At 50.3% G+C, this 11887-nt stretch overlaps 1 protein-coding gene across 1 annotated transcript in view; it reads left to right on the plus strand.

Moving 5' to 3' along the window:
• The window catches only part of LOC139239232 (inositol-trisphosphate 3-kinase C-like), an 82544-nt gene extending 76857 nt beyond the window's left edge, over nt 1-5687 (plus strand). The window contains exons 5-7 of the mRNA XM_070867918.1: nt 2168-2269; nt 2757-2828; nt 4663-5687. Coding sequence (XP_070724019.1) covers nt 2168-2269; nt 2757-2828; nt 4663-4866 — 378 coding nt within the window. The 3' untranslated portion in view covers nt 4867-5687. The remainder of the gene's footprint in view (nt 1-2167; nt 2270-2756; nt 2829-4662) is intronic.
• Nucleotides 5688-11887: the final 6200 nt, after the last annotated feature.

Genomic DNA, 11887 nt, shown 5'->3' on the forward strand with positions numbered 1-11887 from the left:
CTCTATGTCGGAAGGTTGTGGGTTCAAGTCCCACTCCAGAGACTTGAGCACAAAATCCAGGCTGACGCTTCAGTGCAGTGCAGAGGGAGTGCTGCACTGTCGGAGGTGCCGTCTTTCGGATGAGACGTTAAACCGAGGCCCCGTCTGCGCTCTCAGGTGGATGTACAAATCCCACAGCACTATTTTGAAGAAGAGCAGGGGAGTTCACCCCAGTGCCCGTGCCAATATTTATCCCTCAACCAACATGACAAACAGATTATCTGGTCATTTTCACATTGCTATTTGTGGGAGATTGCTGTGCACAAATTGGCTGCCGTATTTGCTACATCACAACAGTGACTACACTTCAAAAAAAGTATTCTGGATGCAGAGGGGATGTTTCCACTGATGGGGGAGGCTGGAGCTGGGGGGGCGTGGTCTTGGAATGGGGGGCCGCCCATTTGGGGCTGGGATGGGGAGGAATTTCTTCTCTCGGAGGGTTGTAAATCTGTGGAGGCTGGGTCATTGAATGTATTTGGTGCGGAGATCGACAGATTTTTGAGCGATAAGGGAGTGAAGAGTTATGGGGAGCGGGCGGGGAAGTGGAGCTGAGTCCATGATCGGATCAGCCATGATCGTATTTAAATGGCGGAGCAGGCTCGAGGGGCCGAATGGCCCACTCCTGCTCCTATTTCTTATGGTGACACGGATTGAGAACTGGTTGTCAGACAGGAAGCAAAGAGTAGGAGTAAATGGGTACTTTTCAGAATGGCAGGCAGTGACGAGTGGGGTTTAGTGCTGGGGCCCCAGCTGTTTACATTGTACATTAATGATTTAGATGAGGGGATTAAATGTAGTATCTCCAAATTTGCAGATGACACTAAGTTGGGTGGCAGTGTGAGCTGCGAGGAGGATGCTATGAGGCTGCAGAGTGACTTGGATAGGTTAGGTGAGTGGGCAAAATGCATGGCAGATGAAGTATAATGTGGATAAATGTGAGATTATCCACTTTGGTGGTAAAAACAGGAAGGCAGAATATTATCTGAATGGTGACAGATTAGGAAAAGGGGAGGTGCAACGAGACCTGGGTGTCATGGTACATCAGTCATTGAAGGTTGGCATGCAGGTACAGCAGGCGGTTAAGAAAGCAAATGGCATGTTGGCCTTCATAGCGAGGGGATTTGAGTACAGGGGCAGGGAGGTGTTGCTACAGTTGTACAGGGCCTTGGTGAGGCCACACCTGTAGTATTGTGTACAGTTTTGGTCTCCTAACTTGAGGAAGGACATTCTTGCTATTGAGGGAGTGCAGCGAAGGTTCACCAAACTGATTCCTGGGATGGCGGGACTGATCTATCAAGAAAGACTGGATCAACTGGGCTTGTATTCACTGGAGTTCAGAAGAATGAGAGGGGACCTCATGGAAACGTTTAAAATTCTGACGGGTTTAGACAGGTTAGATGCAGGAAGAATGTTCCCGATGTTGGGGAAGTCCAGAACCAGGGCTCACAGTCTAAGGATAAGGGGTAAGCCATTTAGGACCGAGATGAGGAGAAACTTCTTCACCCAGAGAGTGGTGAACCTGTGGAAAAGTTGTTGAGGCCAATTCACTAAATATCTTCAAAAAGGAGTTAGATGTAGTCCTTACTACTAGGGGGATCAAGGGGTATGGCAAGAAAGCAGGAATGGGGTACTGAAGTTGCATGTTCAGCCATGAACGCATTGAATGGCTCGCAGGGCCCAATGGCCTACTCCTGCACCTATTTTCTATGTTTGATTGGCTGTAAAGCTGGCACGGGCTCGACGGGCCAAATAACCGTCCAACGTGTTGTACCTTTCTATGAAAGTGCTTTGGGGTGTCCATTGGTCGTGAAAAGCGTTATATAAATGCAAGTCTTTCTATCTAGTTTGTGTAATCTCTCCTCGTAATTTAACCCTTGGAGTCCATTTACCATCTGGCAAATCTACGCTGCCGTCCCTCCAAGGCCAATGCATCCTTCCGAAGGTGTGGCGCCCAGAACGGAGTACAGTGCTGTCACAGTCCAGCCAGTCACAGTATGGCGCAGGGCAACGGGGGTAGGAGGGCGAGCAGCAGGATGTGAGGGAGCAATGGAGATCGAGGACTGCATTTGGAATGGCGCGTCCCTGCTCACTCCAGTTAAAGGCTTCTGTTTTCCTTCGATTTCCCCAGAAGGCCGACAGTTCCTGCAACACCAACTTCAAGAAAACCAAACTCAAAGAGCAGGTCATGGATGCACTGGAAGATTTTGTGGACAGCAACAGAAACATCCTGGTAACTATTTCTGCTCTGTTACTACGTAGCTTGAGGTTGCAGGTTCTCAGCGTCGTATCAGAGGTTATATTTACCCCTCCACATCCTCTCTCTCTTTAAATAGTCTGGGTGGTTAAGAGTGGTAGCACGTGGGCCCGTAAGCTGGTTCCCCCATCCTCCCTCCCTGAGTGGGCTGGTCCTTCCATTTCCCCCCTTCTATGAATGGGATGGTCCTCCCTCCCCGAGTGGATTGGTCCTTTCTCCCCGCCCCCACCCAAGTGGGCTCAAATTCTCCCCCCCTCTTTCTTCCCCCGCCTTCCCATGTGGGCTGGTCCTCCCGTTCCCTCTTTCAGTGTGAGCAGGTTCCCATGTTGTGCATTGGGTTAATGTGCCAGTATTGATGAGGTTCACGGGTTAACGGATTCCACACCGGTATAGTGTGTGCCGGCTTAGTATGTTCCCTGCTGTGATAGCGTGCTGCTAATGTTCCCATGTTACTCTGTTGCAGAGAAACTACTTGACGCGATTGAAAGAAGTGAGGACAGCGCTGGAGAGCTCGGAGTTCTTTAACACGCACGAGGTAAGGGATGTGCCCTGTCTGCTCACAGCCTCAGGAGCAGAGCCCAGTGTTTCTCAAGCAACTGCACAAAACAAATTACAGCTGAAAATACACAGCACTCCCAGTAGCATCTGGAAAGCTTTATGTTTCATGACACTGTCAGAATCGAAAATACTAGTCCAGATGCTGACGGAACTGCTGCCTCTCATTTTCTTTATCGGGTGCAATCGAGCAGGAACTTGACCACTGCCTTCCTTTGCTTCTTTCACCCCTCCCTCCCCGTGAGAGTACCTTCCCCACACAGACTGCAGCCCTCCAAGATTCCTAGAAATCTACGGCACAAAAGGAGGCCATTCGGCCCATCATATCTGATCCAGCCGAAGGAGGGCTATCCAGCCTAATCCCACTTTCCAGCTCTTGGTCCGTAGCCCTGTAGGTTACGGCACTTCAGGTGCACATCCAAGTACTTTTTAAATGTGGTGAGGGTTTCTGCCTCTACCACCCTTTCAGGCAGTGAGTTCCAGACCCCCACCGCCCTCTGGGTGAAAACATTTCTCCTCAAATCCCCTCTCAACCTCCCTCCAATTACTTTAAATCTATGTCCCCTGATTGTTGGCCCCTCCTAAGGGAAATAGGTCCTTCCTATCACTCTATCCAGCCCCCTCAGAATTTTATACAACTCAATTAAATCTCCCCTCAGCCTCCTCTGTTCCAAAGATAACAACCCCAGCCTATCCAATCTTTCGTCATAGCTAAAATTCTCCAGTGCTGGCAACATCCTGGTAAATCCCCTCTGCACCCTCTCTCGTGCAATCACTTCTTTCCTTGTGACCAGAAGGTGGCCCAGCACCACCTTCTCAAAGGCAACTTGGGATGGACAATAAATGGTCGGCTTCGCCTGTGACACCCACATCCTGAGAATGAATTACAAAAACAATTGATATCAGATTATAAGACTGAGATGAGGAAAAATTTCTTCACTCAGAGGATTGTTAATGTTTGGGGTTCTCTATCCCAGAAGGTTTGGGATGCTCAGTCGTTGAGTATTGGGCACGAAGGAATATGGGAATAGAGCGGGAGTGTGCGGTTGAGGTCGAAGATCAGCCATGATCATATTGCATGGCGGAGCAGGCTCGATGGGATTAGCTGATTCAGCACAAGTTGAGCCTGCTACACTGGATAACACGTTCTGCCACTCAGCTGGTCAGCAGTAAATGGGGTACAGTAGCACTGTGATTATGTGGGACTAGTAATCCAGAGGCCTAATGACCCTGAGACACGAGTTCGTATCCCACCACGGCAGCTGGGGAATATAAATTCAGTTACCTAAATAAATCAGAGAATGGTTACAGTACAGAAGGAGGCCATTCGGCCCGTCGCGCCCGTGCTGGCTCTCTGCAAGAGCACTTCAGCCAGTCCCACTCCCCTGCCCTTTCCCCGCAGCCCTGAAATTTTTTTTTCCTTCGGGTACTTATCCAATATAGAATCGCTAGTGTCAGTAATGATGGCCATGAAACAACTGGATTATCGTTAAAAACCCATTTGGTTCACTGATGTCCTTTAGGGAAAGAAATCTGTCGCCCTTACCCGGTCTGGGCCTATATGTGACTCCAGACCCACAGCAATGTGGTTGACTCTTAACTGTCCTCTGAAATGGCCGAGCGAGACACTCCGTGGTACTGCAGAGGTTCAGGAAGGCGGCTCATCACCACCATCTCGAGGGCAATTCAGGGTGGGCAATAAATGCCGGCCTAGCCAGCGACGCCCACATCCCGAGAATTAATTTTATTTAAGAATGAGTCATTTTGCTCCCTTCGAATTGTGGCGTTTTCTGACTTTGTTCCCATGTTTGCAGGTGGTGGGGAGTTCTCTTCTCTTTGTCCACGACAAGACGGAGCAAGCCAAGGTTTGGATGATCGACTTTGGGAAAACTGTGCTGTTGCCCGACCGAGAGAGACTGAACCACCGGGTGGCCTGGGTGGAGGGGAATCGGGAGGACGGCTACCTGTGGGGGCTGGACAACCTCATCAACATCATCGACAGCATGGTGGAGGAGTGACTGGTTCCAGCGGCCCTCGGGCCTTGCATTCTCCCTGCCAGCCTAGTCTGCCACCTTCGAACGACTCGCAGCCCCGTGCCCCGGGAGTGAACGCGGGCGGATTCTTCTCTGGGATCTTCCTCTTTCCCCGCCCGCGCCCCCCCCCCTCCTCCGACAGGCCTTGATGCCCACCGCGGTAACGGAGGAGGGAGCCAGCGCAGCAGCACACACGTTTGGGGGGGGGGGTGGGGGTGGGGGGGGGGGTGGTGCGTGGGTTTACAAACGGGCTGAAGAACGCCAAGCCAAGAGCGCGCTTGCGCTTTAAGGGCTCCGACGTGCTGCCACCAAGCTGTGAAGTCGTCGTCCCCGAGCAGCCCTGCAGCTGACCTCTGGAGGGGACAGCGGAACTGAGGAGTTTGAACTTTGAACCGTGGAGACGCTCCCTGCGGGCCGGTGCGGAGCATGCGCGCACAGTGAGGACCTGGTTGAGCCAGCAAACACTTTTCCTTTTAAATGTGCACCTCAACACTGGAGCGAGGCAGAGATATTTCCGATTAAATCCTGGGTTGGTTCAACGTCTTTGTAAAGCCGCATAGCGGAACAGTAGTGAAACCCCGGCGTCGTAGTTAACCTTCTACTTGCACCGAGATCAGTGGCTTTCATATAGACTAGAAATACTTTCCTGTTTTTTGCTCCGTTTGCCACATTTGGAGCCCTTATGATGTGCTGCGCCCAGTGCTCCCTTTAAGCTTCATGGCCGTGCAGCGCTCTGGGTGGGGGTCCCGTGCAGCGCTCTGGGTGGGGGTCCCGTGCAGCGCTCTGGGTGGGGGTCCCGTGCAGCGCTCTGGGTGGGGGTCCCGTGCAGCGCTCTGGGTGGGGGTCCCGTGCAGCGCTCTGGGGGGGTCCCGTGCAGCGCTCTTGGGGGGGGTCCCGTGCAGCGCTCTGGGGTGTCCCACGCAGCCGGTGAGCCAGCTTTTAAATTGGGGGGAAAAAACGCACGTGCAGAATTTTGAATGGGCCGCGCATGCCCTTTTTAAAAAAAAAAGAAAGAAATTAGAGGGAACGTTGGCTGTGACCCAACAGAATTTAGTCCCCTGTTTGCCGCCCACTCCATCCTCGGTGGGCTCCCACTGCACTGCGTACCGAGACCACCGGGCAATGGGAACGGTTCCCCGAGGCACGGGCAGTGACCAAGACAGTTGCCTGCCAAACCCAAACCATCCTCCACTCGCTACCAGGCCAGCGATCGCCCTGTCGAGTGCGTCACCATGTGTAGAGTCGGTGGGGGCACTGACACAGGGGTGAGAGTGGGTTTGTACTGGACACGCTCTCGTGGGGACCCATTTTGGGCAAAGTGAGTGGAGCAGACCTGATCTGCCGACCTGTGTCTGATCAGATCGGGTCCCTCCTGCCCCTGGCTGACTGCTTTAACAGAGCATCAAGGGCCCCAACACACTGACACTCAGGATCTGGGTTAGTTCCAGGAAAGTTGCTATCTTCCTGATGGAAGGCTGGTTCTGAGCGCTCAGCCTTTAGCTACAATGGGAAGAGTATCTGGGTATGTTGACTGCTCAGGGCCTTGTTTCCCAACAGTGGCGAGGGGCAGCGACTCTGGGGCTGGGAATGGTGTTGACTGCTCAGGGCCTTGTTTCCCAACAGTGGCGAGGGGCAGCGACTCTGGGGCTGGGAATGGAAAGATTCCAGGATTGCTCACAGTGCTGCTGTGAACTGGTTCGGGGAGTGCGGGCGCCCCCTAGTGCTGGATTGCGCAACCGCACGCTTAAAGAATTATTCCTCCTTGATTCCAGCTCTTCCCAATCCTCGAGATTTGGAAGGGAATGCTTCTGGAAATGTCTCCTGCGAGGTTGCAAAGTGGGAGCAGGTTCCAAACGCTCCCAACATACACTGGAAACGTTCACACAGCCCCCAGAATAGAGCTGAAGTAAACAGGAGAATCTGGGAAAGAGCGGGACGAGCTTGGACAGATCTCTGTCTGGAATGCTAACCTGGATGTTCCCGATTCCGAACCGATTGCAGTATCTCTCAGCAGTTCCTGTTTATATTTCTGACTCTACCAGCATGAGCAGGACCTTGGGCTCTGGAAAGTCCCTGCCGTTCAGCGTAGCTGGAACTCTGTTTAACAAGTGGAGTCTTGAGTCTTAAAGAGGGCTTTTAAATTTCCCTCAGCCCCAGGATTCCGCTGCTGGGGGTGGGGGCAGTTTCAGGTCTGGGTTAATCCCCTTGCAGCAGGTATTCTTATGGAATGCTGTGGAATATTTCAAGGGAGTCTGAATTACTCAAGAAAGGCCAGCTTTTATTTTGTACAGATTTTTAACTAGTCTCAGTTTTTAAATGCGCATGCACAGCGGTAAGGAATCCTCGCTGGATATCCTGGCTTGTGACCCCTCCCGCTGCCCCCCCCCCCCCCCCGTCCTTCGGAGTCTGGTTAATTTCAGAGTTTTCTTAACCCTTTCAAGGGTTATTGTTTGGTAAGACGGGAAAAGCTTATAATCTTATAATGGTACGGCCCATCAAAGGTGCGACAATAATTCAATTCCTTCATCCTGGGATCAAACTGGAAATGCCATTTTTGTAAGCACACACAGAAAATTTGTGCCTCTATCTATTTAAGCTTAAATTCTGCACGCCTACCCCACCGACAGTGTTAAACTGGAACCAATTGCAGGCTCGACACGTGTGAAAGGAATGATTGTGACCTGTCGATGCTATACAGAGGGAACACTTCCCTCATTGCAGGCTGGCTCAGTCAGTCTCCCTGCAAGGCTTCTTATAACTTCATTTTCGAACTAAAGCCGGCTGTGGCAAAGACAGGGTCACCCGTAGCAGCAGAGAGCAGAGCTCTCACTCAGTACATTGTGCAACAGCACACATCACACTTAAACCAGCACTTCTGAGCTTGCGGTTTATGCTGTGTCCTGGTCGTTAGAATAACCTCCCTGAAGTGCGAGGGGAATACGCACCGAGTCAAAGGAGGAGACTGGGAGGGAGGTGAACAAATATAAGACCATCTCCACTTGTCCCTTTAGCAGGCCAGATCTGCTCCCAGCAGCACCCCGCCTGAGTGTTAAACAGCTCAGAGATTCCCTCCTCCCACAGCCCGGCTTTGGAGGGGCAGGATTGAGAAAGTTCCCCAGCTGCCATCTCTCTTCACTTGAAACCCCGGTGTCCGCGCACTGAAATATCGGAACAAAGTAATCCTGTTGATCGTCGATGGTCAAATCGAGTTCAGCCGTTGTAAATACTTATGGTCTCTCGCCTTGTTTAGAGGGGCCCCTTGTCTTGTATATAAATATCTGTTGTACCATACGGGACGCTGTAAATTGAATCCTAAATGCAATGTGCCTGAACTGTTTGCGGTTGTATATTTTCTTGACGTTTCTGGCAGAGGGTTTTATCTGGGCGATTGGTCAGGAGCTGAAGGTGCAGGACATGAACCAGCAGAGCTGCTTTGTTGTGCTGGAACCGTTTCTTGGCCTGCCCCCACACCTGGAGTTCTTGCAGGATCGACACATCCTTTATTGTAAAAAATTTTTTAAATTGTAAGCAATGTGCCCCTGGGGCTGGGGTGTAATGTGGGGGTGGGGGGGGAGGTCATGTCAGAGTGTGGGGGGCTGTCTGTACCCACCTTAAGCTTCTTGTGTCTGGATCGTTAGTGGTCCTGACACAAGATGATCAGAGCTAGTGAGGGGCTCACCCTCTCCTCTCCCCTGCCCTTTTCCCACAGTAAGGGATTTGTATTTAACATTGGTCATTAATAAGTCCTGTTACGCTCACGGTTCGCAACCGTGTTAGAGGGGGAGGAAGCGTGTAAACGCCCTGGCCCTTAAAGGGTTAATTTGGGCTTGGAGGTCTTTCCCCGCCCCCGCCCCCCCACAATCCCATCAGAGCCATGTTTAGATTGAAAGTGCGAGAATCTGCCTGTCCACCTGCCAGCTCAGGAGTTGCAGTTGCAGTTGCACCTGGTCCTGTTGATGCTGATCAGAGAAAGAGCCCTTGTATAGAGAGCGCTCGACACGGACCTGCAGCATAACCAGTCCAGGGCTGACTGAGGCTCAGTTACTGCAGGTCTGAGCGTGCTCGCTGACACTAGAGCGAGAGAGCTGGGGGCCCGGGGTGGGGGGGAGGGGTGGCTGCAGTGCCAGCTGGTCAGAGCTGAGCCCCAAAGCTCTCCAGACCCCCACCGGCCCAGTATTGTGCCAGTGCAGGGTCCGAGCGACCCCTGCTCCTCACTGAGACGTTCACCTGCAGGTGAGCGGATTTTGACATTCCCAGACGTGTCTAGTGCCCTGTCAGTGTCTGGCGCAGTGGCCAGCTAACCGAACTGATAGTGACCTGGTCTAAACACCCAACACAGCAGCCTGTGGCTGGCTCTTCCAGCTGATTTGCTTTCATAAAGTTCCCTGCAAACATTGAGCCACATGGTAACTTTGAACTCTTGTCTCCAGCTCCCAATACTCACAAACGTACTTTGTTTACAAAGCTACCCTTTAAAGAGCGTTAACCCCCTCTTTGTATCTTTTTGTTGTATTTATGAACAATTACTGGACAAATACTGGACTCTGCATGTTTTTTAATTTATATTGCATTAAAACTGTAGTGCTGGGTTAATTTGCATAAAATGTAATTAGCCGATTCTTTGTCATAATAAACCTGCCTCACTGGGGATTTCTACATATTTACACATCTCTGCCTGTCTGGTTCTGTTATATAGGTAGACTATAGATATACTATGTGTAGTCACTGTATAGCTGCTTAAGATGAAGACTTTTTACCTGATATATGATCAATAAGGTTTACACTGTATATACTATGCTGGCACCACTAGAGGGTGCAACTGGTGGAGACTGGGCTTTCCTGCCCTGTGGCAGAGGCTGTCCACCAGAGGACACTGCGGTGGGAGACCTGAGGGTCACCTGCATAGGTGTGCAAGGCCCAGTATAAAAGGCTGCCCACCATGCTTGTGCTTCACTCTGGAGTTAGGAATAAAGGACCAAGGTCACTACAGTTTGAGTACAACACATTGCCTCGTGGAGTCATTCATAATTGCATGACAGACATAAGTTTCATATTCCAAATGTTTTTGCTCTCCGTTGCTACCTTGCTCCCCCTCTTGAACTCCACATGGGTTGTGCCGGAGTCACTGCAGTTTGTATGTGACTCCTGCCCAGGTTGGGAAATGTACGTGGGATGAGCAGCATCTGAAACTGGAGCGACATAGCGATGGAAGAACAGAAACTCGGTAGATCAGAAAGTATGGGAAATACCCTTCGTCAGAATTGGGAACAAAAGGGAAATGGACAGCATTCAGAACACTGAGGAAACTCACTCCCAGTCTCACTCTCAATCTCACTCACCAATACTCTCGCTCTCACACACACACATCGCACTCGCTCTCGCGCGCGCACTCGCTCTCGTGCCATAATAGGAGCCTGCTCCGCCATTTAATAAAATCATGGCTGATCTGATCATGGACTCGGCTCCACTTCCCTGCCCGCTCCCCGTCACCCTTTATTCCCTTATCACTCAAAAATCTGCCTATCTCCGCCTTAAATATATTCAATGACCCAGCCTCCACAGCTCTCTGGGGCAGAGAATTCCACAGATTTACAACCCTCGGAAGAAATTTCTCCTCGACTTAGTTTTAAATGGGCGGCCCCTTATTCTGAGACTATGTTCCCTAGTTTTAGTTTCCCCTATGAGTGGAAATATTCTCTCTGCATCCACCTTGTCAAGCCCCCTCATTATCTTGTATGTTTCAATAAGATCACCTCATTCTTCTGAACTCCAATGAGTATAGGCTCAACCTATCCTCATAAGTCAGCCCCGTCATCTCCGTAATCAACCTAGTGACCCTTCTCTGAACAGCCTCCAATGCAAGTACATCCTTCCTTAAATACGGAGACCAAAACTGTACGTAGTACTCCAGGTGTGGCCTCACTAAAACCCTGCACAGTTGTAGCAGGACTTCTCTGCTTTTATACTCTATCCTCCTTGCAATAAAGGCCAAGTTCTATTTGCCTTCCTGATTACTTGCTGTACCTGCAAACTAACTTTTTGTATTTCATGCACAAGGACCCCCAGGTCCCTCTGTACTGCAGCACTGCAATTTTTCTCCATTTCAAATATAATTTGCTTGTATATTTTTTCTGCCAAAGTGGATAAGCTCACATTTTCCCACATTGTACTCCATCTGCCAAATTTTTACCCACTCACTTAGCCTGTCTATATCCCTTTGCAGATTGTGACCTCACAATTTGCTTTTCCATCCATCTTTGTATCATCAGCAAACTTGGCTGCATTACACTCAGTCCCTTCATCCAAGTCATTACTATAGACTGTAAATAGTTGAGGCCCCAGTACCGATCCCTGCAGCACCCCACTAGTTACTGTTTGCCAACCGGAAAATGAACATTTATCCCGACACTCTGTTTTCTGTTTGTTAGCCAATCCTCTCTCCATGCTAATATATTACCCCCAACCCCGTGAACTTTTATCTTAGGCAGTAACCTTTTATGTGGCACCTTATCGAATGCCTTCTGGAAGTTCAAATATACCACATCCACTGGTTCCCCCATATCCATCCTGTTCATTACATCCTCAAAGAACTCCAGCAGATTTGTCAAACATGATTTCCCTTTCATAAAACCATGTTGACTCTGCTTGGTTGAATTATGCTTTTCCAAATGTCCTGCTACTGCTTCCTTAATAATGGACTCCAGCATTTTCCCAATGACAGAAGTTAGGCTAACTGGTCTTTAGTTTCCTGCTCTCTGTCTGCCCCTTTTTTAAATAGGGGTGTTACATTTGCGGTTTTCCAATCCGCTGGGACCTCCCCAGAATCCAGGGAATTTTGGTAGAATACAACCAATGCATTCACTATCTCTGCAGCCACTTCTTTTAAGACCCTAGGATGTAAGCCACCAGATCCAGGGGACTTGTCTGCCTTTAGTCCCATTATTTTGCCGAGTACCACTTATTTAGTGATAAGTTCCTCCCTCCCTATAGCCCTTCTGATTTAGTT

This window comes from Pristiophorus japonicus, chromosome 26 (genome assembly GCF_044704955.1).
Source record: "Pristiophorus japonicus isolate sPriJap1 chromosome 26, sPriJap1.hap1, whole genome shotgun sequence".
Taxonomy (NCBI): Eukaryota; Metazoa; Chordata; class Chondrichthyes; family Pristiophoridae; genus Pristiophorus; species Pristiophorus japonicus.